The sequence below is a fragment of the Passer domesticus genome, chromosome 3 (genome assembly GCF_036417665.1).
Source record: "Passer domesticus isolate bPasDom1 chromosome 3, bPasDom1.hap1, whole genome shotgun sequence".
NCBI classification, from domain to species: Eukaryota; Metazoa; Chordata; class Aves; order Passeriformes; family Passeridae; genus Passer; species Passer domesticus.
The window spans coordinates 19,472,292-19,498,197 of NC_087476.1; the positions used below are offsets into that span (position 1 = coordinate 19,472,292).

Below are 25,906 nucleotides of genomic sequence, written 5' to 3' on the forward strand. Positions count from 1 at the left end.
TTTACTGCAAAATTAACATTATACTAATTTTACAGATAACCAAATTTTCATAAAAATACTAAAATTTAAAATTTTTCTATCAAAGAGTAAAATTGGGTAAAACAAATTAAAAACAATCTAATTTGCACAAAAAGAAAAAGAAAATAAAATTTTAAAAATCAGATTGTTTACCCCAACAGAAAGAGGAATGATACAGTATTAAAGTAAAAGAATTCCATTACAAGCAATGGAATTGCAGCCATTGGCTAATCACACACAGGGACTATCTAATGATTTAATTCACAAAGATGCACAAAGTAGTTTATGCATGAGTACAATCTTCCTGTCTGACCTGAAACAAGTTATGTAAGCTCACTGCAGCAGAGGATCACATATGAAATTAAGTCAGTAGTCCTTTTCTGTCTCCAAGGTCTACTGTGAGAAATGAAGTGGAAATGGCCTGCTACTAGACAAATTATTATACATAGTACTTTTTGTAACAGATATTATAATATCTTTTACAGTAGAGCCAAGAGGCAACTCAGGTCAAGCTTGCTGATGAAATCGTGAATGATTTACATCTGTAAAAATACAGATGTATAAAGGAAGATACATTGCATGTACTGAAACTTTATGAAAAACAAGGAAGATTATAGACTTCTTCCTTACAATTATTTTAAACTTTAGAAGGATAGGTAACATATATATTTTGTGTATGGTCAGTATAGAAAAATATTACTTTATAAGTGACTTTAATTTTACAACTCCAGTTATGAGTATTTAAGAACTTTCATAGGTCTTCAGATATTTTTCTCTGGTTTCACTGGATTTTGTCAACCAGAACACAGTTGAACCACAGTCTTATCTTCCTTTTCTATGTCATATCATGCCATGCTCTCCTTCTTTTTAAAACTACATAACTGAAAAACTTTTTTTTTTTAATTCAACAGCAAGCTTGGCATAAATTTTTATTTTACTTTATTTTTTTTAAACACAATTTTTAGACATTATATCTACTATAGGTTGACAGAATAACTTCAGAGAAACTATCTTTCTAAAAAACTAAAATACTATCATAACACACCTTAATAACTGGCTTGTAGAAATAGTGCAATAAATCTGTGGGTATTACATTGCTTCCATTTATTGTGGAGTTTCTAAAGAATTGGCGAAAAAACATAAGCTGTGATGTGTTCACCACATGTATGTCCCAGTAAAGGGGATTTCTGATGCCTTGACAGTAATTTTATGTCATGCTTAACTAAATTGAAAAAGAGGATGTTGCTTACCTTTGTCTCAATTTGTTTGGTGTCTATATTTTGAAAAAGCAGCTTTACTCTTGTTTTCCCATCATCTGATGAGCCTTTGAGCTGAGAGAATTTAAACCTCCATAGCACATTCTAAAGAAAAATAAATTTGATTAAGGACTCTGCTACATGTTTTTACCTAGAACTATAGAATGATGATCAATATACATGTACTAAAATAAAGCACTACAGCAGTAATGAGTGAATGATAACAGGCTCTTTGCAGAGCAATTAAAATTAACATTTCTGTATCCTTTGTGAAAGCAAAAGATGCAATATTAAAATTCATTAATTAAACTATTTTGAAATTCTCTGAGATATAAGTGTTTCAATTGCCGACATTGCACAAAGATGGCAAAAGCTTAATTCCATAAAGATCTATGAGGATATTTGTATTAGTTTCAGTATAAACACAATTCCATGCCATATCTTGGTCTTTCGTATTTCAGTTGGCTCATTTGCATAACGTAGATAATTGTGACTTACACAGATATTGCAAAGCTTACTGATGTGTGAAATGTGGTTTGAAGTTCTCAAAAAAGCTATAGAAATGCAAAAATATTATTATTGAACATAGTCTCAGAAACCACAAAAATGTGTCCTACATTACATAATGGTTTGTAAAATATATGACTTCTAAGCTTCTTGGTCTCCCACAGGTTTATCTATGGCATCTTAGTAGTGTTGGCAAACTCTAGATTGACAGATATGCTTTAATATTTATGAAAATATTTTGTAAAAACAAAAATTGGGAAATTATTATTGAAATCAAGTTTATTTTCTGTATTTTTCTGAATGGTTTCTATTAAACACCTGAAAATGCATAATTTAAAAAAAAGAACACAAGGTAATAGCTTGCACCTGGACTTCCTGTTGATGCTTCCTTTAATGCCTATAATCTTAATGAAAATTCTCTGCACATGTTGAAGTGTGCTTCAGTTCCTGGACGCTGCTGAAGAAACACAATTTAAATACTTGGGGGCTTATTTCAAAAGCACACGTGGAAAAAAGTTTGCTCTGTTCCATTTTCCAACATGCCTCTTCTCAAAATATTTTTGTTAAGCAGACCAGTGCTACCAGTGGGCTTTGGAACCCTATTCATAGTTTAAAATGGAATGTCCTATAAAAAAACCTATCTCCTGGCTCCCTGCAGACATAAATGTTACTGAGTTCTTAGAGAGATATAACATATGAAGAAAAACTGAAGTATTCCACAGAACTGTGTTAGTGCTTAAACTTTACATTAATGAACAGATTTTAACTGGGTCCAGAGGGCCTAATTAGACCACCTGAAAAGTGTTAAAAGCTTAAATGAGTTTGGGTCTAAACAGGATAGATGAATGTTTGCTATGTAATAACTGCTAAGGTGGAGATGAATCAAGAACTTAGGAACAATTTAGTAATAATGAGCATTGCTGGAGTCATCATCTCTCTCAACAGTTGACACCAAGAGGGAAAGATGAGAAGTAGAGAGCACTGGAAGAGGGCAGAAAATGCACACTTTGGGATCCCTTTATATTGGAGGAGTGGCTGGAGGCACAGGATGGGGAAGATGAACCAACCAAGCTGACAAGATAAAAAGAATCTCTACAATGAGATATAAAGCAGATGCAGGCTACAGAAGTAGCTCAGTGATGGGTCCAAAAAAGATAAAAGCTGAATGAATTAAACTTCTGCCCATCAAGAGCCTGGAATAGAATATGCAGGAAAAGAAACTGCTCTAGGAAAGTTTTTTAAAGATATTTTTCTTGTGCTGGAGAGGTGAATGAGAATATGGGAGAGAAAAAGCCTTGCAGACACCATGGTCAGTGAAGAAGGGGGAGGAGGTGCTGTTCCTGAAGGACCACACCTGCTGGGGAGGACTCATCCTGGAGCAGTTCATGAAGAGCTGCAGCCTGTGGGAAGGACTCATGCTGGATTCTGGAAGACTGTCTCCTGTGGAAGGGACTCCATGCTGGAGCAGGAGAGAGTGTGAGGAGTTCTCCTCCTGAGGAGGAAGGAAGGACAGAGACAATATGTAGTGAACTGACTACAGCCCCCATTTCCAAAATGCCTTTGCTGCTGGAGAGGAGGAGATAAAGAAAATTAGGAAGCAGAGAAGTGTGGGGGGAAGGTGTTTTAAGATCTGGGTTTTATTTCTCATTAGCATACTCTGATTTGATTTGCAATAAATTAAACTGATTTGCCCAGGTGGAGTCTGTTTTGCCCATGATAGTCACTGCTGAGTGACCTCTCCCTGCCTTTATCTGGACCCACAAGTCTTTAGTTGTATTTCCTCTCATTTGCTTGACTCATGAGGAAGACAGGGTCAACCTCCCACACTCCAAAGCAAAAACTTTTGTGCTTTTTCTTTCAGAATTTGTGACAATAAGGCTCTTTTAAAATTGCTTTTCAAAGTATAAAGAAGGATGTTTTTCAATGACTGCATGAGCCCAAAATTTGAGATCCAGATTTAGAGTCATAGAGCAGACAGGGGACTGACCTTTATTTTAATCAACGTCTTTGAACACCTGCTGGGGTGTAAGAGCATTCTTTACATCAATAAAAGACCTTATTTTTTTCATTAACTTCAAGAAAAAGATTATTCAGTAAAATTCCTATGTCCCTAATGAACTGTTAATTGTTTGACCACTTTAAGAATATTTTTTCCATTGGTAGGAAATATTCTAAAATAGCTCAGCATATAGGAAAAACACAGTAATTTTCAGCTGATAATTATGGGAAGCATGATGAACTGTAGAAGTTGCCCATTACTGCCTTACTCAGGCTTGAGGATGCAGAGAACCTCTCCATCTTTCACACAGATGAAGAATAAATGTACTTGAGATCTCCAGAGTTTTTACTGTTTAGCAATGGAGTCAGTCTATGTGCTAGTATTCTGTGTTTCTACTTAGGTAAGCAACAGTCATTCATCTAAATCGTCCTCATCATCAACGCTGAAAGTAGGTAATGTGACACAAAATTCTATTAACAGAGTAAGGCTATTACTTTAAAGGTGAGAGTACATGCAATCATTCTTCACATTAAAAAGAAACCTTTTCCATACGGAGCTTACTTCTTACAGTTACACGCAAAATGTGTATAATTAATTGTGCAAGAAGCAGAATTCCAGAATGCAGTACCACCTGATGGAGAGAAGTGTATACAAAAGTATGTTCTGAAATTTTAACCTGCTGCATGGGATGCACACTTAATTAGTCTAAATTTTCATGCAATTTTGGTCATTATTTTTCTGCACTAAGATTTCAATAGATTTGAAATTTGGGGGCATTTTGGTCCCAAACCCACAGAATGCCAACAGGCAAAAACTAGATCCTGCATCAGTATTTCAAAATGTGGTGTGTTCCCTCTTTTCTCAGAATGACTGACTGATTTTTAAAAAAATATTTGATAAGACCGACTTTCTACTGAACAGTTCTATTAATGCAAAACCATTTTTTGTATATATGTTTTCTTCTACTATGAAAAAATGTTAAAATCCACTTAGAATAATATACATTAAAGTACCACTAAATGATACAGAAAATAGTAGCATTATAGACAGGGCTTGGAAGTTGGCATCTATCATTAACCATTCTCTGCAGGAACTTTCTATATAGCCACTGTTTTGCAAGATAAGTGCATCTTTGAAAATGTAATATTTAGATTCTGACTTTGAAAAGCATTTGCCTTTATTTTAGACATGACCTAAATTTCTTATGATGGAAGAATAATTAATCCTATTTTACTTTTGCAGCTTCAAAACAAATAGAATCAGGTGACATTTCATTTTTTAATGACTTGTAATATTTTATAAATCTTTATGTTTCTTTGTTATAATAAACCAAGTTTTCTGCTAAATATAAACTTCTTTTGCTTTTATCACTTGAAAAGGAAGTTACTTTTTTATACCTTTCTTCAAAATGCATCTTTACATGCTATACAACTATGATTGCCCCTTTGAAGTCCCAAACTGACTACATTTCAGTAGGGCTAAATAAATAAATAGTACAGTATATTGGAAGAATAAATACTGGACACAAACATATAGAAAATGCAATAGATGATAACTTCAATAACTATAAAACAATACAGAGTTATGTTTTCCTTTTCTTTTACTCTTACCTTTGTTTTACTGTCAAAACAGGTAAATCCTAGAGCAAAGTCGACTGTGAAACACAGGGTATCCCCTTGCCAACTGCACATATATGTTTTAGACTGAAAAAAAAAGGCATGATCTTTGAGAAGACAACCATCACTGTAAATTATTGTATTAAAATAATATTTTATGCAGGCATTTTTGGCTGGGAAAACACTCAGCTGACAGCACTGATACTCCTTTATATTACTATGCTTGAAAATTGGTCAAAAACTCCTAACTGTAAATCAGTGTCCCATCTGTCAGCTAGACATTAACTGCGGGTTTTTTATATTCAAGTCATTCTTCTACAAAATTAATATATTCTTGAAAAGCAACCCTTGAAAAATGCAACACAGAACTAACAAAACCAAATCTGACTACTCTAAACTGCTTAGACCTGAACTATTAATGACTTCTAATATCGCTTCCATGTGCAGGGAACAGTGCCTAAATGTTTAGTCATTGCAATCTAGTTATAGAAAAGCATTCAGTCTGCTTGACCTCTCCATCTGATTTAAACTTTGTAGAGAATCTTTCTATTTCACAACACTTTTTAATTTGGGTCTGGTGACATGCCGGCACAGCCCTATGCTAAAGTTAGTTAATGTAATTTCATAGTAAGACCTAATAGCTATCATGTCTTGGTTAGCACTGCTACCTGACAGACCCTGCTATCCATTCACCAATTCCATGATAAGCTTTCAGATTAGAAAGGAAAAGAAGTTTGTTTTTTGGACAAAACTCAGAAGTTCTGGTTAAACTTATGAATAAGCTTTACAGTAAAAAGTCAGTTAACTCTTTCCAGGCATTTTTAAGGCTCACTAACTTAGGTATATGACAGATTCTGGAAATACATGAATGAGATTTGCTGTAATATGGAGCAACCTGATGACATTCACCATTGACAGCCATAATAGCAAAAAGCCCATTGCCTTCAGCACAAGCAGAGATCAGATCCTGTCTCCAGGCTTTCCTTGCCACATCTTAGCAGTCGTTTTTAAGATTATACCCTTGTGCCTTATGAAATTTGGATATTTTTTTGTTTCTTCGAAGAAAGTATTACTTCACTGTGATTGATATATCATAAATCTCAATGTTGCCTCATGCTTAGATATTTGTCTACACAAAAGTTTTGTATCTGGATAGTTTCTTTTAATTAAAAAAAAATCCTTTTACATGCAAGAATTCCCGAGAGGACACTGAAAACATTCATAAAACCTGCTTAAAATGCAAACTACCATTTGAATTGGTTTTTAAAAAATTTCTTGTGTAATCTAAAACTTCTGGATGATTGTAAATGTTTCCTCACTCCAGTATTAATTAAAAAAGTTAGTTATACTAAAATAAGCATTTTTGAGTTACAGTTTTGACATTTTAAAAAGGATTTTGAAAGGGTTAGGAGTAATATCAGTTTATAAGTACAGATTAGTATTATAATCATCTCCACAATAATGGAGATGTATAATATTTCTGAATAAATTAATTTGCTCATTGGTGTTCAAAGATCATATTATTTGGCATTTAAAAAGATTTCAGTGATTGATTTTCAATTAGAATGACATTTACATATCCTTACATTTCATTCAGTAATTAAAAGGTGGCATTAAGCACCAGCCATAACTTATTCTCCATTATTCTCCAATTAAAAAGGTCATACTAGCTAAGCTCTGACTGAGCAAAGCAATTTTTAAAACGAATAAAATTAGATTCCCCTAATGGGTAAGCATCAAATTGCTCAGCCACAAATGGTGAATACTAAAATGAACTATGCACAAATAATGAGCTTGGAGTACTTTAAAAAATATTCAGTGTTAGGAAATAATGGAACCAGTTTTGAAATTTTTCACAAGTACCAGAGACATAACATGCTTCATTTTCACTGTTATTAAAAATATATATGTGTTTTGTACTTACAAAACAGGCTCACAGGGTTTTCTTTACAACAGAATTAGTTTGTATTTTGCTATATAAATTTAAAAGCCTGGTCCTGGCATCTTCTCAGTGACTTTGAGCAGTTTCTTACAAAGCTCTATGGTAAGGACCCATCTTGACTCATTGACCCTAGGACAGTGCCTTATTCCTTTCCATTTTTGCCTTTGGAATAAGCTTCCCGTACACTTGCAATTGTCATCATCCTTGGCTCTCCACAGCAATTGTTTATGTGGAAATTTAACATCAGAGGTCTGGGTTCAGGTGTCTTTCAGTGAATTTAGGAAAAAAAAAAAAGCACTGCGTATCAGGCAGCTTGCTAAGTCTAAGTCACAGTTTAAACAACAGAGAGAACAGGCCTCATAGTGCAATAGCAAAGAAAACTGTACTATATGACCTAGATCAATCATCTGATGTTCTCTTAGCAATGTAAACATCCATAGAATATTATATTTGTAATAAAAGATAATAACAAAACTCTTATCTGTGTAATGTTCAGGTACAGGCATCTCAATGCAGATTAACTCATGAAAAGATCATTAAGTTGATAATACCACTGTTCAAATACCAAAAGAACACTGCATCTGACTTATTTATGACAGAATTCCTCACACAGACCTCCTGTTGCTGATCAGAAGCATGACTCTTGTCCATCTCTGGCTTGTGCATCTGTAATCCAAGACCCTGAAAGGGCTTAATAGTTACAATGACTGCACATATACACTCATTCTCATTCTCGCAACAGAGATTGCCCTGAAATAATTCAGCTTTGAACTATGTTTGGTGGTCAAGAAACAACCAGGCATAGCACTTGGTCTATGTGGTCTATGTGATCTACATGGTCCATGGTCTAGTTAAGAAGGAGGTGATCAATCTGGTTGGACTTGATGATGTACAGGTCCTTTTCACCAGTTTTTACAAAGGGGCAAGGACATGGAACAGTTTCCTTCAGTACTCTAAAAGAAAGACTGATGTAGGGTTCTGTCTAACAGTAAAAGACATTACAAATACAAACAATGAAGAGCAGATTAATTCCAAAACCAGCTTTTATGTTTGTAAGTTGCTATGACTCTTTCCCTCACAGGAGAGAATGCGTTTGTAAACAGATCAGCTAATGCAAAAAGAAGGGTTTTGAACTCAGTTTATAAGTTTTAGGGACCTAAGACAAGAAGTGAGTAAACACTCAAACTGGAAAGTGAATGCATGGGAAGAGAAAAAAAGAGAGATTTATTTCCACTCAGAGAGGAGAGCACCAATTATGTGTGAGAGACAAAGCCTAAGGGACAAACAGAAAGAGAGACCTCTTCATGGGGAGTCACCAGGCTGTGACGAGGCTGAAGCACAAAGATTGGGTGAGTAGCAGCCCAGACAGAGATGTCTGGGGAAGGAAAGGCAAGAATAAAGAGGAACCTTCCTCTTCTTCAGTTTCCTTCTTTGTGTTGGTGTCCTCATCCCCATTAAGCTGAAGTACGATGGTAGAAGGAAGCGTGCAGGCTCCCCAGATAACAGAGAGGCCTTTTCATTTCTCCACACACGTGGGTCTCCCATGTAGGCTAAAGCCATAAGTACATTTGGTTTCTTCTGGGACTGGGCAGTCCAAATGCTTCTAAATAAATCATGGCATACAACAGATTTTTTGCAATAGACTTTTGTTATTGCTGGAACATGAGTTAATTGCAGTGCTTTAGATGGACAGCTTAAATTTGCCTAAGTTCTGCCACAGGCATCCAGTGTAGTATCTCTGGATTCTTTTTTGAAGACATAGAGTCCTTAATGTCACTCTGAGGTGGGATTGTATTCTGTCTGAGAAATAGTGGTTCAACTTGCTTTTGTTTTTCAGTAAAATTCTTTAAAATCAAGATTAATAACCATAACTGTCAGTTGAGATAGCATATTCTGAGATCATCAACAAAGATTCTTAGTAAAAAATATCATTTAACATAATTTTTTAAGAATCAGGGCACCAACCTTTTCAGTCAGTACTCCTTTTCCTAAGTTCATGGCAGTAAGTTTTCTAAGGATCATGTGAGACTCAGTGATGTTGCTCATCTAAGTGTAACACAGAAAAATGACACAGTGTGTATTCATTTTAAAAGATATTACTTTTACAATTCTAATACTGTTGGTCCAAATGTCTCATCACATGTACAGTTTCAAAAATTCAGCTGATGATTTGCTACATTGCAGTTAATTATTGTCTTGCATGAAGGAAATCTTCATTTTGCTTTAACTACAGAACCAATACACAATGTATTCATTATTTTTAGACCAGCCATGTTCTATTGAGCAAGAATTTTAGTGTTTTTAATCAGCCAAAATACAGAAATAATACCTACCTTCTAGTCTAAGTTAATACATATTGGGCATGCACATGATTTTACTTGTTTATTTTCCAAAAAGCAATTGGAAAGTTGGCAATACCATTACACTTTCCTGCTTGAACTACATATTTTCCTGCTGTGCTGTTAACTACCTTATAGATAAAGACATACATTTGCTCTAAGATGAGCTGTAAAGGTTTATTACATGTAAATGGGATCACAGACATTATTTCTCACTATACTCATGATATAGAATTTAACACATATTTTCTAAAATTAAATTTTAACCAGACAGGACAGCATTTAGGCAATAGCCATATCCATGCAGTGCACATACTGCATACTGTATTCACTTACTCACTTTAAGTTAAAGTGTGTGCTATGCCTCTGTGTAAAAATAATATGCCATCAATGTAAAAAATGCTAAAATCTTCCTGAAAATTTGCCTTTTCTTAGAAAAAGTATTTACATTAAAACTGAATTATGCTATGAAGCCAAAGAATATATTTTTGGAGCAGAAGACTTCAGCATTGCTAATTTGAACTGACAAAATTTTAGCATCCTCCAAATATCACTTCTACTTATTTCTTTTTACTTCTGAGACCAAATCTCTCACCACCTTACATTTAATATTTTTCTTCATTTTTCTGTCAATGTCAGTAAAAAATGGAAGGAATTTTGTAGGACTGTCAGAGGAACGTAAATGCCTGAAAGAGAGAAGGACCTAAATGATGTGTTATTTTATTCTGCATTAGAAATAAAAATAATGTACACCAGCATTTAAGATACAGTGACAGGGAGGGAAAAATTGTTTGGAACACAGATTCTTGCATTAAAACTTTATATGGCAGCTTTTTAAAAGCTTCTAAATCATACAGGAATGACAGGAGTAAGGTGTCTTAATGTATCCAATGTATTTACAAAAATATAGAGTTTGGTAAAAGCCTTAATATGGGACCAGATATGTCAAAAAATTACTTTTGAAAATTCTCCTTTTAGCATTAAAAAAATCCAAGCAGAATGTGAAAATAAAGATAAGAGCAACCAGAATTATTATGGTTGTACTGAGAAATATATATCAGCCCACACAGAGATACTGGAAGGCAAAATTAAACCCCTTAATTCTGAACACAGCCTGTAAAACCTCCAAGAGTCTTTTTGCATATAATGACTAATGCTAAGCAGAAATATTTTATAAACCCTTTGAAATAGCAGAATCACTGAATTAAAAATGTAGATGCTTTGGCTTTCTCATATTTTAAAAAAATTGGGTTTTTAGTGTAAAATATTTTTATATAGTCTTTTTTTAAAAAACAAAACTTGCAGAACATATTTATAAAGTACACCAAAAATATTGTTACTCTGAATTCACATTATATATGAGAAAATGAAGCAACAATGAAATTTGTCATTCACCAAAAGCATGAGAGTTTTCAGAAATTTCATCTAGAACAGACTCCCAAAGCTCAGGTGTATTCTTGTTCCATCTGCCAGCAAAAAAGTATCAGTGAAATAATTTCAGTATGAGTGATCAAATGAATATCATCTGCACTTAAAAACTGTGGTGGATCCACTAATTTACCCATACCTTTAAGGAATTTATTATGTCACAATTAAAATGTTACAGAACATTGATAATTATGAATAGATACAAATAAAACCACTTCATCAAAACAAACCAGATCTGATTTAAAATCTTGTATATTCCTTCATGATCTGCTGTTCCTGTTGCCAAAGGAATTACATCATAATATCCTAAAATAACTCTTTTTTGCATACCTTGCTGCTATTAGTATAAAGAGTGCATCCTCTTATAAAAGATAGTACTGTAATCTGATGATTTCAAGATGTTATTGTTGTTTTTTTAAACATTTATGCACATTTGTGGTTCAGCATATATGTATACAAGAGACACTGGCAGTAAAAGTAAGATTTTTCAAAGGACTCAAACGATGGCTCATTATATTTTCACTGAATTTCAAAGAAAGTTTCTATTTATTTCAGTAGAAATGGGACTAGCTCAGTACTTTAGAAAATAATATCTAGGTTTAATACATCCATGTTTTAAATGCTTGCTTTCTCAGGATACTGCTCAACTTGAAACTTTTCCCTTTAGGTCATCTATTGAAATAACTATCTGATTTATTCGTAATACTTAATTTTTAATGCTCATGACATTATAGCAGCTAACTGCAAAAATGGTTTGCTTAGTAGAGCACTCATTGTACAGACTGTCTTTTCAGAAACTTTCAGCACCACTGAGATAAGGCATTAAACCACCATTCAGATATTAGCATTACATGTACATGTGGGATGAAGTGAATTTTACTCCACAGGGAATTGTGATCCAGTAGGAAGACTGAGGTGAACTTGTAGGTTCAACTGCTCCTTGGCAAGAGAGATAATGCAGTGGTGGATGCCTACTCTTGGCCATGGTATTCTTTCTGTGATATGAACCTAGGGCTAAAGCAAATCTGACAAAAGGAAAGACTTGCTGCCCTCTTTGCTGAACAGGCAGACAATGGCTTAAATTGGTTGCAGGAAAAGGCAGTGAGAAAAATGAATGCAGGAGGACAAAATCTAAGGGCAACTGCTTAGAAATTGTTATCTCCTAGCAGGGAAAATTCAAACTGTGTTCTTTAGCCTTTGCTTATGTCAGAAGGAGATTGTGCTTCCATATCTCTGTATCTGAGGAATACCTTCACTGTTTTGCAGTAACTCATTTTTCCATAAAGAAAGGCAAGAATCAACCGTGACCTTCAATGTTAAGAGTTTCCTACATTTCCTATGTTTCCTACATGTCGCAAGCATATTTTCACAAACCTGAGGCAGATTCTCAGTGGTAATCACAGTAATCAAGCTGACACTGCTTGTTTTAGTAGAACCAGTAGACCACTACTGGCTTCTTTCAGCAAAGACAATGACTTTATTCTGATGCAGTTTGTTATTACACAATAATAAACATTTTTTTTCTCTGGTGATCTGTAAATTCTGGAATTTCACTGTTGAGAAGGGAATTAATCAGAAATATCATCAAGAGACAGTCCTGAGTGCAAAATTCAGTTGTGAATCAGTGACACTTTCATTGGGATTTTCTTCTTCTGCCTGATTCTTATAAATTGTGGGGGGAGAATGATAGGGAACACCAAAATTAAAACCATAAAATCCAGCATCAAAATTCTAAGGTAATATTACTCTATAAATCTGGAGTTCCATGACAGTAAATTCTTCACAGCAAATTATTGACAGCTTTAAAAGAATCACAGAATGTTTTGGGTTGGAAGGGTCCAGAATGGGCTCACCCACCATAGTCAGAGTCACTTTGCAGTACATCATGCTTGTCAGAGCCCCGTCCAACCTGCCTTGGACTCCTTCAGGGATGGGGCACCCACAGCATCTCTGGGCAACCTATTCAGTGCCTCACCACCTTCCCATACAGCATTTATTCCTAACAAGTAATCTAAACCTGCACTCTCAATTTAAAGCCATTCCCACTTGTTCTATCACTAGATGCTCTTGAAAAAGTCCCTCTCCAGCTTTCTTGTGGTTTCTTCCTTATTCAAGTCCATAAGATCCTCTGGAAAATAATAACAAAACTAGATTCCCATGACATAATTTTTATCTAAATATTTGGATTTAGAAATAAATATATGTAGCATAAAATTATTTAGATTTATTCTTTTAATATAAATAAATGTAATTTTAAGAATATCTTATATTTTCAGGATAATGGTCAACATTTTATATTAATCATGTTAAAAATACAGAATATAGAAACAAGTTTGAGTTCAATTGCCTTGAAAACTGGTACATTCTCTCACTGTTTTAAAAGTTCTAATAAATACATTGCTTGATTTTCATCTGTTATGTGAATTAATGAATTAGTAATAATTATTGAAAAAGTATTACCTATTAATCTGTATGGTTATCAGAACCTTTCTTTGTGTCAGCAAATGGTGAGTTTTTTGTATCAGTGTGGAAACAAATTAGAATCTAACACTCTTTCTAAAGGTGACCAGTTAAATTGTAATTGTAATAAGCTTTCTGTGCATAATGAAAACAATCTAAAACTTAATTGTGTAATTAAACTAAGTGCTTCTTGTAACAAACTGGAGAGTATCTTTTAATGACACTATCAATCTCACCTAATCTAAATGCTATTTAATATCTCATCTGAATATAAGGAGAATATTTCCTTTGCTTAAATGTTTGTCTCAGAAATGAGTTCTGAAATTATCATATGGTGGCATTTCCATTCTTAAAGGGAATCCTACATATAACTCTGTTTCATATATGCTTTGCAATCATCACAGAATAAAAAAAAAAAAAAAACCCAAAAACTTGGCCAACTTAATTTAATACTTTTGCAATTCAATACAGCATATGCAGCTCACAAGGTTTATACTGTGATCAACCAATCATGGTTTATTCAACCTCTCAGGTCACCATGACGAATTAATAAAATCATAAATATCCAATAATGGATCATAAAAATGACAATTAATTCCTATCAAGATTACCTAATTTCAGCTAGGTTTTGTTTATTTAAGTGGATTTCTTTTGGCTCAGTCTCCGAGGGTGGTTTAAACTACTATTTCTGCAGCACCACTTAATTCCCAAAGAAGCTCAGAAAAAATGAGTGTGTTTGTTTTGATGTCAGAGTTACTGAGAAAGCCAAAGTTCTGAGTATCTCAGGAGTCAGGTAGTTGGAAGACTTAAGTAAGCTGTGACAGACAAGTGAAAACAACTAATCTCTGACCAAGTTCTAGCGGGGATACTCTCTAAAATCTATTCTGACTACATCTAAATTGAATTGTAGTAAAATCAATTCAAAATGCTGCTAGAGAATGACTAGAAAACACATTTTGCATTATGTTGCAGGAAGGAGATACAGGAACTGAACTTCTTGTAGGCTGTCTTGATATGAATATCACAAACTCTTCTGTTTTCTCTAAATCCAAAATCTTCAATTGAACTTGTACCTTGCATGATAAAAAAATTAGTTTCAGGTGGGGCTAATTCCACACTTCCATGCAGCTTGTCTCCCATACACTGGGAATTCAAGGAATCAATAACCCTGACCAGCAGACATCACTATTTATATTCTTGGTGACTTGTTGAACACTCAGCATTAAGCAAATATGAAGGCATGTTGCTAAAATATGCCTTGAAGCTAAGTTTACAAAAAAAAAAAAAAAAAATCAGAAGCCATTTGAGCTTCTATGTAAGGGATTTTCTCCATCTGGTTCCTAATTTTAAAATCATGAGGAATTTATCATTATCTCCGGTGGACAAAGAATAAATGCGTAACTAAATTATTTTTGGCTCTTGAGCTGCTCAAGATATGGGAGCTATTTATCCACTAATTTTGTGAAAATGTGAAGTCTTAAAATGTCAGTGCAATTTTGTGCAGTTCTTTTTGATCTGTCATCATTATGTCGTTTTACATACCATAGAAGCAAGTATGTGATTTAAAATATAAATACTGCTTTTCATGTTATGAATCAATTATTGCTTGTGACTGGTTAGTAAGTAGTATGTATGCATACAGTCACTATTATACTGTTATTTTATACAATATAGTCAACTGAAGGCTTTTAAAGAGAAATTATGACAAAAAAGCCTGGTTTCCTTGAAAGGTTGTTGAGGTTAATTGGAAAGAACTTAATCACTTCTGTATGTCTTAAATTAATTGTAGTGAACCCTTGAAGAACATTTTTAACAAAGATATGCATCTAAAATTAAGTAACAGTCTAGAACAAACAGCAAGTAGGTGTTGTAATGAGGAGGTTGCACAGATTATTTGCTGAGCTGAAAAGGAACAATGAGAAGGAAGCATTGCATGGACAAGTTTTACAAAGAAAACTTGAAACCCATAAATCTTTACTAGAAAACCATGAGGTGAAAATCAACACCTGTCAACAGTATTCTGAAAGGATTTGTATAATGAACAATATATTTTTTCATGGAAAGAAACTTCCTTTCATCAGATGAAAATATTATGAATACATTAGAAATTAATTCAAACTGATGAACTAGAAAAATCTATGACAAGGTATTATAAAGAAATTAAAAAGATGGATAGGAGAGAGCATACCAAAGATAGCCAGGACCAGATAGTTAATGAAAAATAGTCCATCAAGAAAAAAGGCAAAGACATATAAAGCTGAGGAAAGGTTATTGAGTTAACACTTCTTCAATGTGAAGAAGTGTTAACTCAATAACCTTCACTTCTATGTGATTTTTTTTTTGTTGATTGGTTGGTTTTAACTGTCAATAACATGATTTTGGATTCCTTAAATACTTCATATTGATCAGCTGTAAGAACACACAGTGGATAGGGGGAAATGTTAAAGTGGAACAGGAAGATGGTGAACTAAGCATTGTGTAAGCTATGTCACTCTTGTGTCTGTCATCTTTTTGAAGCATGGAAGACTCAAGTTCACGGAGGAAAAGAGTGACTAACTTAATAACTAATATGCAAAAGTGATTAATTGTTGCTTACAAAGCAATACAAAATTACCAATTGCACTTATCTATTATATAATTTTCTAGGAATTTTCATCATGGTGTTTTATCAGCACAATATTTGTAGAAAAATTAAAAGTCTAATGTGGGAATCTTATAGAAACAAAGCTCTAGGTCTATAGGCACAGTTATTTTTGTTTTATCCAGGAACAGACATAATCTGTCTGAGAGCAATTCTGAGTTACAATTTTGAGTCATATTTGGAGCATCAAGAATCTTCCTATAGAGAATGGTTTGCTGTTAACTTCTTGGAAAATAAAGACATATTAAAAATGCATACAAAAACATAAAACATCCACAGATTATGGGATTTATGTTAACCGATTTTAAAAAAGGGAAAACGCAGGAAAAATCCATCATACATTTATGTTCATTATAAAATGATTTTGGATTTCCAATCATGTTAAGTGAAATAACTTGCAACATTGATTAATCTTCATTTGTCTATTTTGCTTGGTTTACTTTGATTTTATTTGTAATATATGTTCTTCACATGATGACCCTGTATCATTCCAGGAACATGAATTTTACTGCTAACATTTCTCTATACATTCATATCTCTGACTTAAAAAAAAATTGTGTTTGAAGGGTTTATTTCTCTGTTGATGTTAGTCACTGAATCATGAACAAAATTGAAAGAAGTTACCTAGAAGTACTTACCTTTAAGCATGGAAAATAATAAGGCAGAAAAACTTCTTGATTATTCTGTTATAATTTAATGGGATCCAGCCTATTTTAATTCTTGGAGTAACTCATATTAAATAAATATTTTGTCCAAGCAACACAAATGGTTTCAATGGAGTAGGTTATTCAGCTATATGAGGATTGGAAAGAACTTGCAGCATCTTCATCACAGCTGGAAGTATTAAGGGAAAACTTTCTTTTGTGTTAGAATTGCTAGTGAGGAGACTATGCAACCTGGCTTATCACTATATACCAACTGCAGGTACTTTAGAGACACTGTGGTAGATGATATTCCCACTGCATGTTTTTTTTTTCAGTCTCTGATAATTCTTTCATTTGTAAAGCAAATTCCTCTCCTCTGTTCTCTTCCAGCCATCAAACAAAGCTTACATGTACAAGGTTTCAAGATGACAAAACTGTTGGTTCAATTTTCTACAGCTGATAGTAAAATATATTACTGTCACTCTTTCCTCTGTCCACTATTCCAGTATTATTCTCCATCCTCTTGCTGAACAGAACTGATCCAAATCATCCCTTTGAGACGTTTCTGCATTAATTTAATAATCATATCTAAGACTCAGATGGGTCAAATAATTTCATTTGGAAAAAATAGTCTGAGGCAAAGGAAGAATACCAATTAAGAAATTTAAAAATGATGACATTGAAAAAATGTGGAATAATATCCTATGCCACAGACAAGACCAACCTGAAGGGTCAAAGAATTAGTAAGAGCTCTGGAAAATGTGCTAGTCTCTTATTTTTGAGGATTTTCTAAACCATAAAAATCTTGAAAAGGGAAGAAAAATTACCTAATCCAAGCATCCTTTATTCATCTTGCACTGTTTAGGGTGTTCCAGGTGAAACAGCCATTCTTGCTGGGATTTGCAGGAGTTGAATAACTTCAAGATATGACTGAGAGGATTTCATTCCACCATTGCAATGCTGACTTTTCTTACCAGCCTCATGGAAATACTTTTTAACACCACTTTTCCTCTCTTTCAACTGCCTTTCTGCCTCACTTCTCCTGCATTTTTATTGTCCCCATCTATCCAAGTTAGGCTATCAGCAGCTACAAATGTTTTTCTAAGAAAAAACCCCATGTATTTCTAGTACATGGATTCAACATCTGTTTGTTTGTTGCCATTGTCTGCAAATAGATTAATTTCATCAGGATCTCTGAATTTCAGAGTTTCTTGGTACAATTTTTGTAAACAATTGCAGATTGAAATAGGGGTTTAAGACAGCTGAAAGGGGAGCAATATTGTGAGGGGTGTTTCTTCCTGCTTTATTGCATTCTTTCTATCATCTACTGCTGCTGCCATTTTCAAAAGAAATATAAAAAAAATCATGCAACAAGGGCAGATAAAATTCAAAAGGACCACAGCATCTTAGCATTTCTCTTCATAAACTGTGTAAGGACAGAATCTTCTCAGAAATACAGCTCTTATTATAGAAACATTAAATACAAAGGGTATGTACAGGCAAAGGTTAAAAAAACCCTCATGGGCAAGATCCTAGCTACACAGGACATCAAACAGACCAAGCTCCATTTAAAAAAGAATGGCTGAAATGGCACAATGAAATCCAACAGCTGCCATGAATCTTGCCCAATCAGTTATGAATAAAAAATAATTTCCAAAATTCTCCAAAAGAAAGAAATTTTACAGACTGACATACCAGTGACAAGCTTGAATTTTCTGGATACTAGAATGCCTGTACTTTTTCTATGACTTGAAATATTCCATGTAATATTAAATTGCACCTCATTCATGCTGATTTTGACATCATTCTGAAAAGAAAGGCACTCACAACAGAATTTATGCTTTGAAGAAAGAAAGAAAATAGCCAAAAGATTTTCACTGCTGGAGACTGATCACAGTACTCTGAACTCCACTGACATAGTAGTTTACAGTAAATTTGGATGTATCTAACTATGTGAGAGACAATTAAGACATAGGAAAACACATATGGAGACTTGAGCACTGTAATCAGGATTTTATTTGAAAGACTTTCCTGGAGGTTTCAGATAGGTTAAACCACAGCTGCAGAAAATTTAATGTCTTTCGTGTGAAATGAGTCTAGATGACTGATTCAAATGACAGAAGATTATTCCACAAGTAAGAATCATTCCTTAATTTTAAGGATGTAAAGGAAAAGCAAGTTTTGAGATTTAACAATAAACATTCAGATATTTAATCAGATAAAGAGCCAGCTAATCTGCATGCCTGTTATACTTAATTTTAATTATATATTATCTGGTTTTTATATGGATACAAGGATCAATTTTTTTCTGAAGAACTGCATTCCTTCTCAGAAGTTCAGGATTAGGAACTGTTACAAAACCGTTTTGTTCCTTCATCAGTCTAAAGAGACAAACAGAAGGGTTCTAATCAAGTACCTTGTAAGAACCCAGAAACCTGTTTATAATCCCAGAGATTTGGAAATTTAGATGAGCTGATTAACCACCTGGGATAGGACTCCTGCTCCTTGCAAGTGATGCTAATACAATGCTGTGATCCAGTGTTCTCAGTGTTTCAAGTATCTTTAGGAGGTCCACAGGGCACTGCAAACCTGAGCACACCAAATCAAGTCTGCATTTGTGTTAAACTGAGTAAATATATTTTTAATTGGAAAGGCCTCTAGTCTCAATGCATACACACCTATAACATTTGTCCAGTTCACTTGAGAGTATGGACCTAGATTTACTCGCCAGCAGAAAGTGATAATCTGCTGTTTAATTTTGAGAATTCAAGATTATTACAAACTTCTTTTCCCTTTTATACTGTCTTCAAACTCTTCCAATGTTAACAAGGACAATCCCAATTCACAATTAACAATATAATAGCAAAATATTTCTTCTTTGAATACAGAAGCATTACGTAAGACATATCATATTTACCTTATGTGAGAAGAAAATTAGCTTTCTGGAAGAAAATGTTCAAGTTGGATTAAATACACTCCTAAGAGTTTTCCACTGGTGATACATAGTAATTTCCAGTTTTTAATAATCAAGGTGAACTTACAAATGATAACTTTCAATTTTCAGTCTGTCATAACATGCTCATTGACTGGTATTACACAGTCATTGGCAGAAGAATATTGATGTGTTGATGAAGCTTTCAGAAGTCTTCAGCCTATTAAAGTTACTCATATGCTTAGTCATGGAGGACATGAGTATTATTAAACATAAAAATAATTCAAAATCTTGTTATACTTATTTTACAGATTAAATTATTTAAATTGTACTTACCCCTGTTCTTTGAACTTCCAAGAAAATTGCTCTTTGGAATGATTTCTCCCACACTGCCAATTCACTGCCCAGCTCTACATTGAAATAGTGGCTCTTGCCATGTCCAACCATAACACTGAAACAATACGGCCTTTGGTCTTCAAGATCGAAGTCCTGGTGAATACCTAAATACAAGTTTGCTTGTAGCCAGCAATCATCAGCAAGCCAGAGCTGAAAGATATGTTTCAGTATGTGATTCTTCATCTGGCAAAACCAAACAATAGAAGCAACACTGTCTGTAGTAAGTGATGGGTACTTGGATATACTATGCCATTATGTCAACAACTGTGTTGAAAAAATGTTCTAGGAGTTAAATAATTATGTCAAAGACAGCTTCTCTCTTTGATTCTTATTTGCTTTGTCCCCTGTCTTTTAATCCAAGCTACTACTGCAGTTCCAAAACACAGTCAAAATTACCTAAGCAATACATATATAATTTGAAGTGAGTTTGAACTAATATATTGTTTACAGTGGAAAAAGAAGGAAATCCCTGAATGTTTCAAGACACTCCAGAAGCTGTGTACCAGCTCTACAGGAGACTATAATTACTCCATTCTATTTGGGTTCCAATATGCTAAACCCCAAGGAATGCAGTAATTTATCAAGCTCCCCAGGGCTAATTCTGGAAATGACAACATGAGCATTTCCTCTTGTAGTTGTCAATGCTGTTCTGTAAATACAAGGAGACTGAAACAAGATCCTACTATCACCTTCAAGATAAAGAGAAACTGTACATTAAACTTGCATAATAAAAAATATACCTGTAATAGAATGTTTTGTAAGTTTAAACAAATTAATATAAGAAACTTCGCTAATGCTTCAAGACTTCATTGATTAACATAGAGGAAAACTAAATTAAAAAGCTGCAACTTACGCATCTAAGTACTTTCACAGCTTGAATATCCAAATTACACATATTTTTATTTTTTTGTTTATCAGGTAGAACCCTTCCCTATCCCCATTTCTCTGTGATATCATGGGGCAGAAAAGACTGAAACCCCAAAATAATTAGCAATGATTCATGGGGCATCTTGGGAGCAGCTTTGAACACAGGGCTCAAAGCAGTGTGTTGTCAAAATTGGCCCTGCAATTACCTGAGGAGAGAACAAACTTGATGAAACTCAGTTATTTTACAACACTCCTTTGCACTGTTGAAAAGGAAGTTAAACAAAATTCCTGCATATATTCTGCTGTTCAGCAGCTATAGAGTGACAGGTATTACATCTGTTTCAAGACTCAATGCTGCATATCTAGCTTGCAGACTACTATATTAACAATTTTTTTAAATTTTGCATGTGAAAATACCAGACAATAAAAGAAAATAAATGTTTTGATGACAAATTACTTAAAAATATACAGGATTACAGTAAGAGTTTGAATTATGAGGCAAGCTATAAGAAAAAACACAGGTGATGCAAGACATTACATTTCAAGTCATCTGGCTGTTACCACCAAATGAACAGAAATATGCAGGAGCATATTATATATATAAGTTTAAATTCACATATTTTTGTATTTATATGTATGTATACATACACCCAAATCTAAATAGATATCAAAAATTCTGTTTTAAAATTTAAGTTCCATATTGGATTGCTATTTTCCATGTTTAACTCTTGCATCATAATAAACATAGATAAGAAGCTTACAATTAGGTGTGTAACAAGAGTACTTCTCATAAAAATCCATCTTTCATGAGAAGATACAATAAAATACTCTGCCAGAGTTTTGCACTAATGCTAACCAGCTTCTGAAAATCCTTAAGAATCCTCTCACTAAATGGCAGCTTTTACAACATAACTATCATATCTAATGCAGAAACCTTAATCTCATAATTTTTTGGATTTTTCTGTTTGCCTCATTGTCATTTATATCAATGAATCAAGAGAAAAGAGGTTAAGGAGTTCAATTTGAGCTTTTGCACTTTAGCTTACGCATTCATGAAGACTGGCAATTAAGCATTCATTTATGAAAATGTCAAGAACATTATAGAGTTGAATCATGGATAGTTTATTTCCAAACTTCTTTTTCTTAATGAAAAAGTACTGCAGAAGTTGCAGAAGGACAGAATATCCTTGAAATTACCATAATATTCCAGGAAGAACTGAGTTTTAGCAGTAACAGTTATAGGAGAAAAAACAAAACCAAAACCCAAGACTTATTTATGAGCCAAAAGTAAAATAATAATTAAAAAAAAAAAAAAAAAAAAGGAGACTAAATAAATTATCTGTAACAGAACATTTTTGTTGTTATGATAGTGATGGGCAGGACCTGAATTTCCCCTTATGTTCCCAGCTGGAGACATGGTCACACAAAAATAATGCCATGACTACAAGAATATGGTTGTCTTCCTGTGCCTCTGGAACTGAGCTCTAGTCCTGAACTCCAGAACTACTGTTTTCCTGGCATGGCAGTGCCAAATCACTTCCTTATTCCTGAATAACCTACATCAGAGAAAACCCCAACAAATAAAAAATCCCTACAACAGAAAAAAACCTACACACCCCAAACCAAACCAAATCAAACCAAACCACTCCCACCAATACCAAATCAAAAACCTTAAGCACTTTTGCTTCAGTGCAGGATCTGTTACAGGTAACAACCTGCCTTTTCCATGACATTAGTGTGGTCAAAGAGGAAACAGCAGAGAGCAGCAGCTGGTGAGAACTAAAGATAAGCTTTAATTTTGCACTGAAATAGTATTTTATCTGGAAAAAAATGGAGGGTTTTTTTTCTGAAAATATTCTTTACTCTCTGTTGCTGTAGGCCCCCAGCCGGGTAATAATGAGCATTGACTCCATGATTGCAGAAGGCTGATCAATCACTTTATTCTATTAAACTATACTGTACTATATTTATTAAGAAACTCATCACCCTTACATGCAGCCCGATACAGCATTAATCTAATTGGTAAATCAATCAAAACACCATCACCAGTGACCAATTAAGAAATCACCCTTTGGTAAATGAATCTCCATAACAACTTCCACATGTGCAGAACAACAGGCGAGCAAGTGTAGATAAGAATTGTTTCTCAATCTTTTCTCTGATCTTCTCACAGCCTTCCCTAGGAAAATGCCTGGGAAAGTCATGCCTGCTGCTCTCTATGGAGAGAGCTGTGGCTACAACTTTCCTTGACAAATAGGCTCTCACAGTAGCCTTATCTCACCTGCAAAGATTTTGTTTTTGTTGGAGAATAAAATTAATCTATTTGATGCAATTTATTAGACAATATATTCTATAAGTCAATAATTTACACAGAGTGCTAATATTTTGCCCCAAATCTTTGACTGGGACAACCTAGAAAGAAAACATGACTTTGCCTAGTTGGAGGAAGAAAATTAATTCTATGGGACACAAATCCAACACGTTATAACAAACAGAGCCTTTTATAAAGAAAAACACATTACAATACTGGATAAAGCAACCAATAAATATGATACAACAAAGACATAATTTTATAATTTTTATTACTAAAATAAAAATATTTTACATGGATCAAGAATTACAACAAGAACATTTTTCATCATGTTTGCTTGAAAATATGACCCACTAAGAAAAAACGAATATCATGCTTAGCAGTGTGTCTCACTGATACTTCATACAGCATTAATACTAAAAACGTAACTTGCTCACTTGGAGCTTAACCTATTTTCCATATTTTCTTATATTTGCATATCTAATGCACCAGCAATTGCAAATAGTTTTTTATAACAACAGATGAACTACTTATTCCTAGTTAAGATTAATTTGAGCTTATCATCAACAGGAAAAGGTAAACTTTCTTTATTAAATAAAATCACTGGAACCATTGGGAAACCTACCTTGTGAATTTTAAATAGAACCTCACAGAGGTTATAGATTTTTTCAGCTCGTACCCAGTCTAGTGTGCTTACCTATAATATAAAAAGAAAGAATTATCAGCACATTTTTTATTTGAAAATAATGTTCAGATGAAAAAAACCTGAAAACATTTCACCCATTATTTTTCTACTGGATCTTTTAAATACTGGCACATCACTATATTTAATATCCAGTATTTAGAAAAGACTGTCGAATAGTATTAAATTTTTACAGAAACAGGAATTAAAATGTGCTAAATAATTTCATTTTTTCTTTTCCTAGTATGATGGAAATGTCTTTGTAACACAGAGAACTCAGTCTCAAACACAGAGTCATTCACCTTCATGTCTCAATATGAAAAAAACCTTACAATCAATAGATCAAGATGTAGTCCTAAATTCAGTTTTGAGTTTACATGCACTAGGGAGGAAATAATCCAATATTAAGTCTAAAACTGGAAAAAGGACTATGTGACTGCAATATTTATAATCAAGAAAAATATCAGATGTGTGCTCAATAATATGAAAACACCTATATTTTGTTTTCTTTTGATTTCAATACCTAATCCTATTGACATGACAGGCTGTTAAAATCTGAATAGGAAGAATGATGTTTGAAGTTTTTTACCAAAATTCTACTTAATGATATGATGCGATAATCTGTTTTCTTTTGAAAACAGTACCCAGCCTACATAGTTCAAGAAAAAAAAAAAAAGAACTCACACAAAGGAAAAATTCAATATATGGAAATAAGTATTTTGGTAACACTTGGATAATTTAAAATTCTAGCTTCGTCCTATTTTCACACACCACCCAAAAGGAAGAAAGCAGGAAAAATAAATTAAAACTATTAACATAAAGAAAAAAAACTTGTTTGTAAAACATCTGGTTATGCGGATGAAACTTAACTAGAAAAAACTATGAAATTCAATCACAGATTTTTTTTTCTGTGTTCACAGTAGCACATAATTCGCCTTTTAAAAATTTAGTATTTCTTCTCATGATTTGCATGGAGATATCAACATGTTTTGGTTCTTTTCAAATTTATTTTAAAGTTTAATTTTTAAGTCTCTTCAAATTCTAAGCTGTTAAACAGAATTGTAATAACTTGATGAGAATCCAAACCACTGCAACACTTACAGGCCTCTAATGGGACTTCTGTTAGTTATGAAATGTTACTTTGGAGGAGTAATGTCAACTTGGTATTAATTTCTTTCTAATCTTAACAATCTGAATTAATTCTTAACAATCTAACCTTCTAACCTTTTCCCAATTTATTTTAGGTTTAGATTAGGTTTTTTTAGATGATTAAATTTAGATATTATGAATCACCTACTTAAATGGGACTGAAGAACTCTAGAAGTTCCAGTACCACATCTTTTCAGGATATAGAGGGACTCACAGTCTATGATTTTCCATTTCATAGTTTCTATATCTTAGCAATCAAATGGCAGGTCATGCACTTTGTTTTACTATGAGCAATGTCTCAAAAATTAGAGCTCAAAACATTACATACAGGTAATTTTAAAATTACATGATAAAAACACATAGTACTACTTAAACTTTTTCAAATCTAAACCTAATGTCAGCTGGTTTCGAAAAGGAATTTAAAGAAATTTTAGGTACTAACTTTTCCTCCTATCACTTTATAAAGAGGTATCAATTTTTAAAGACATACCTTTCTATTTTTTAGGTTTTCATTTCTATTTATCTTACTGTTAGTCCATTCAATATTTTATATGAGTTTTGCAATTTAATTATTGTACAAATAAGAAATAACCTAAGTTTTTAAACAACTGAAACAGAGGACTTAAAAAGCTAATTCATAAAGAAATGTACATTTAAACAGTCTCACAATAGAGTAAGCACTGCAGGTCTTTGCTTAATCTTATGTCCAGGGAAGTATC

At 33.5% G+C, this 25,906-nt stretch overlaps 1 protein-coding gene across 6 annotated transcripts in view; it reads right to left on the bottom strand.

The window, feature by feature from the left end:
• SNTG2 (syntrophin gamma 2) overlaps window positions 1-25,906 on the bottom strand; it is a 223,374-nt gene that overhangs the window by 20,339 nt on the left and 177,129 nt on the right. For 5 of the 6 annotated variants that reach the window (XM_064412049.1, XM_064412053.1, XM_064412052.1 and 2 more), the window contains 4 exons: window positions 23,982-24,053; window positions 20,119-20,328; window positions 5,391-5,483; window positions 1,269-1,379 (listed from right to left, as the gene is read on the bottom strand). In XM_064412049.1, the coding sequence (XP_064268119.1) occupies window positions 1,269-1,379; window positions 5,391-5,483; window positions 20,119-20,328; window positions 23,982-24,053 (486 nt within the window). Of the gene's footprint in view, window positions 1-1,268; window positions 1,380-5,390; window positions 5,484-8,739; window positions 9,385-20,118; window positions 20,329-23,981; window positions 24,054-25,906 lie in introns of those variants that run through there. The other variant, XM_064412054.1, reaches the window with a different exon arrangement.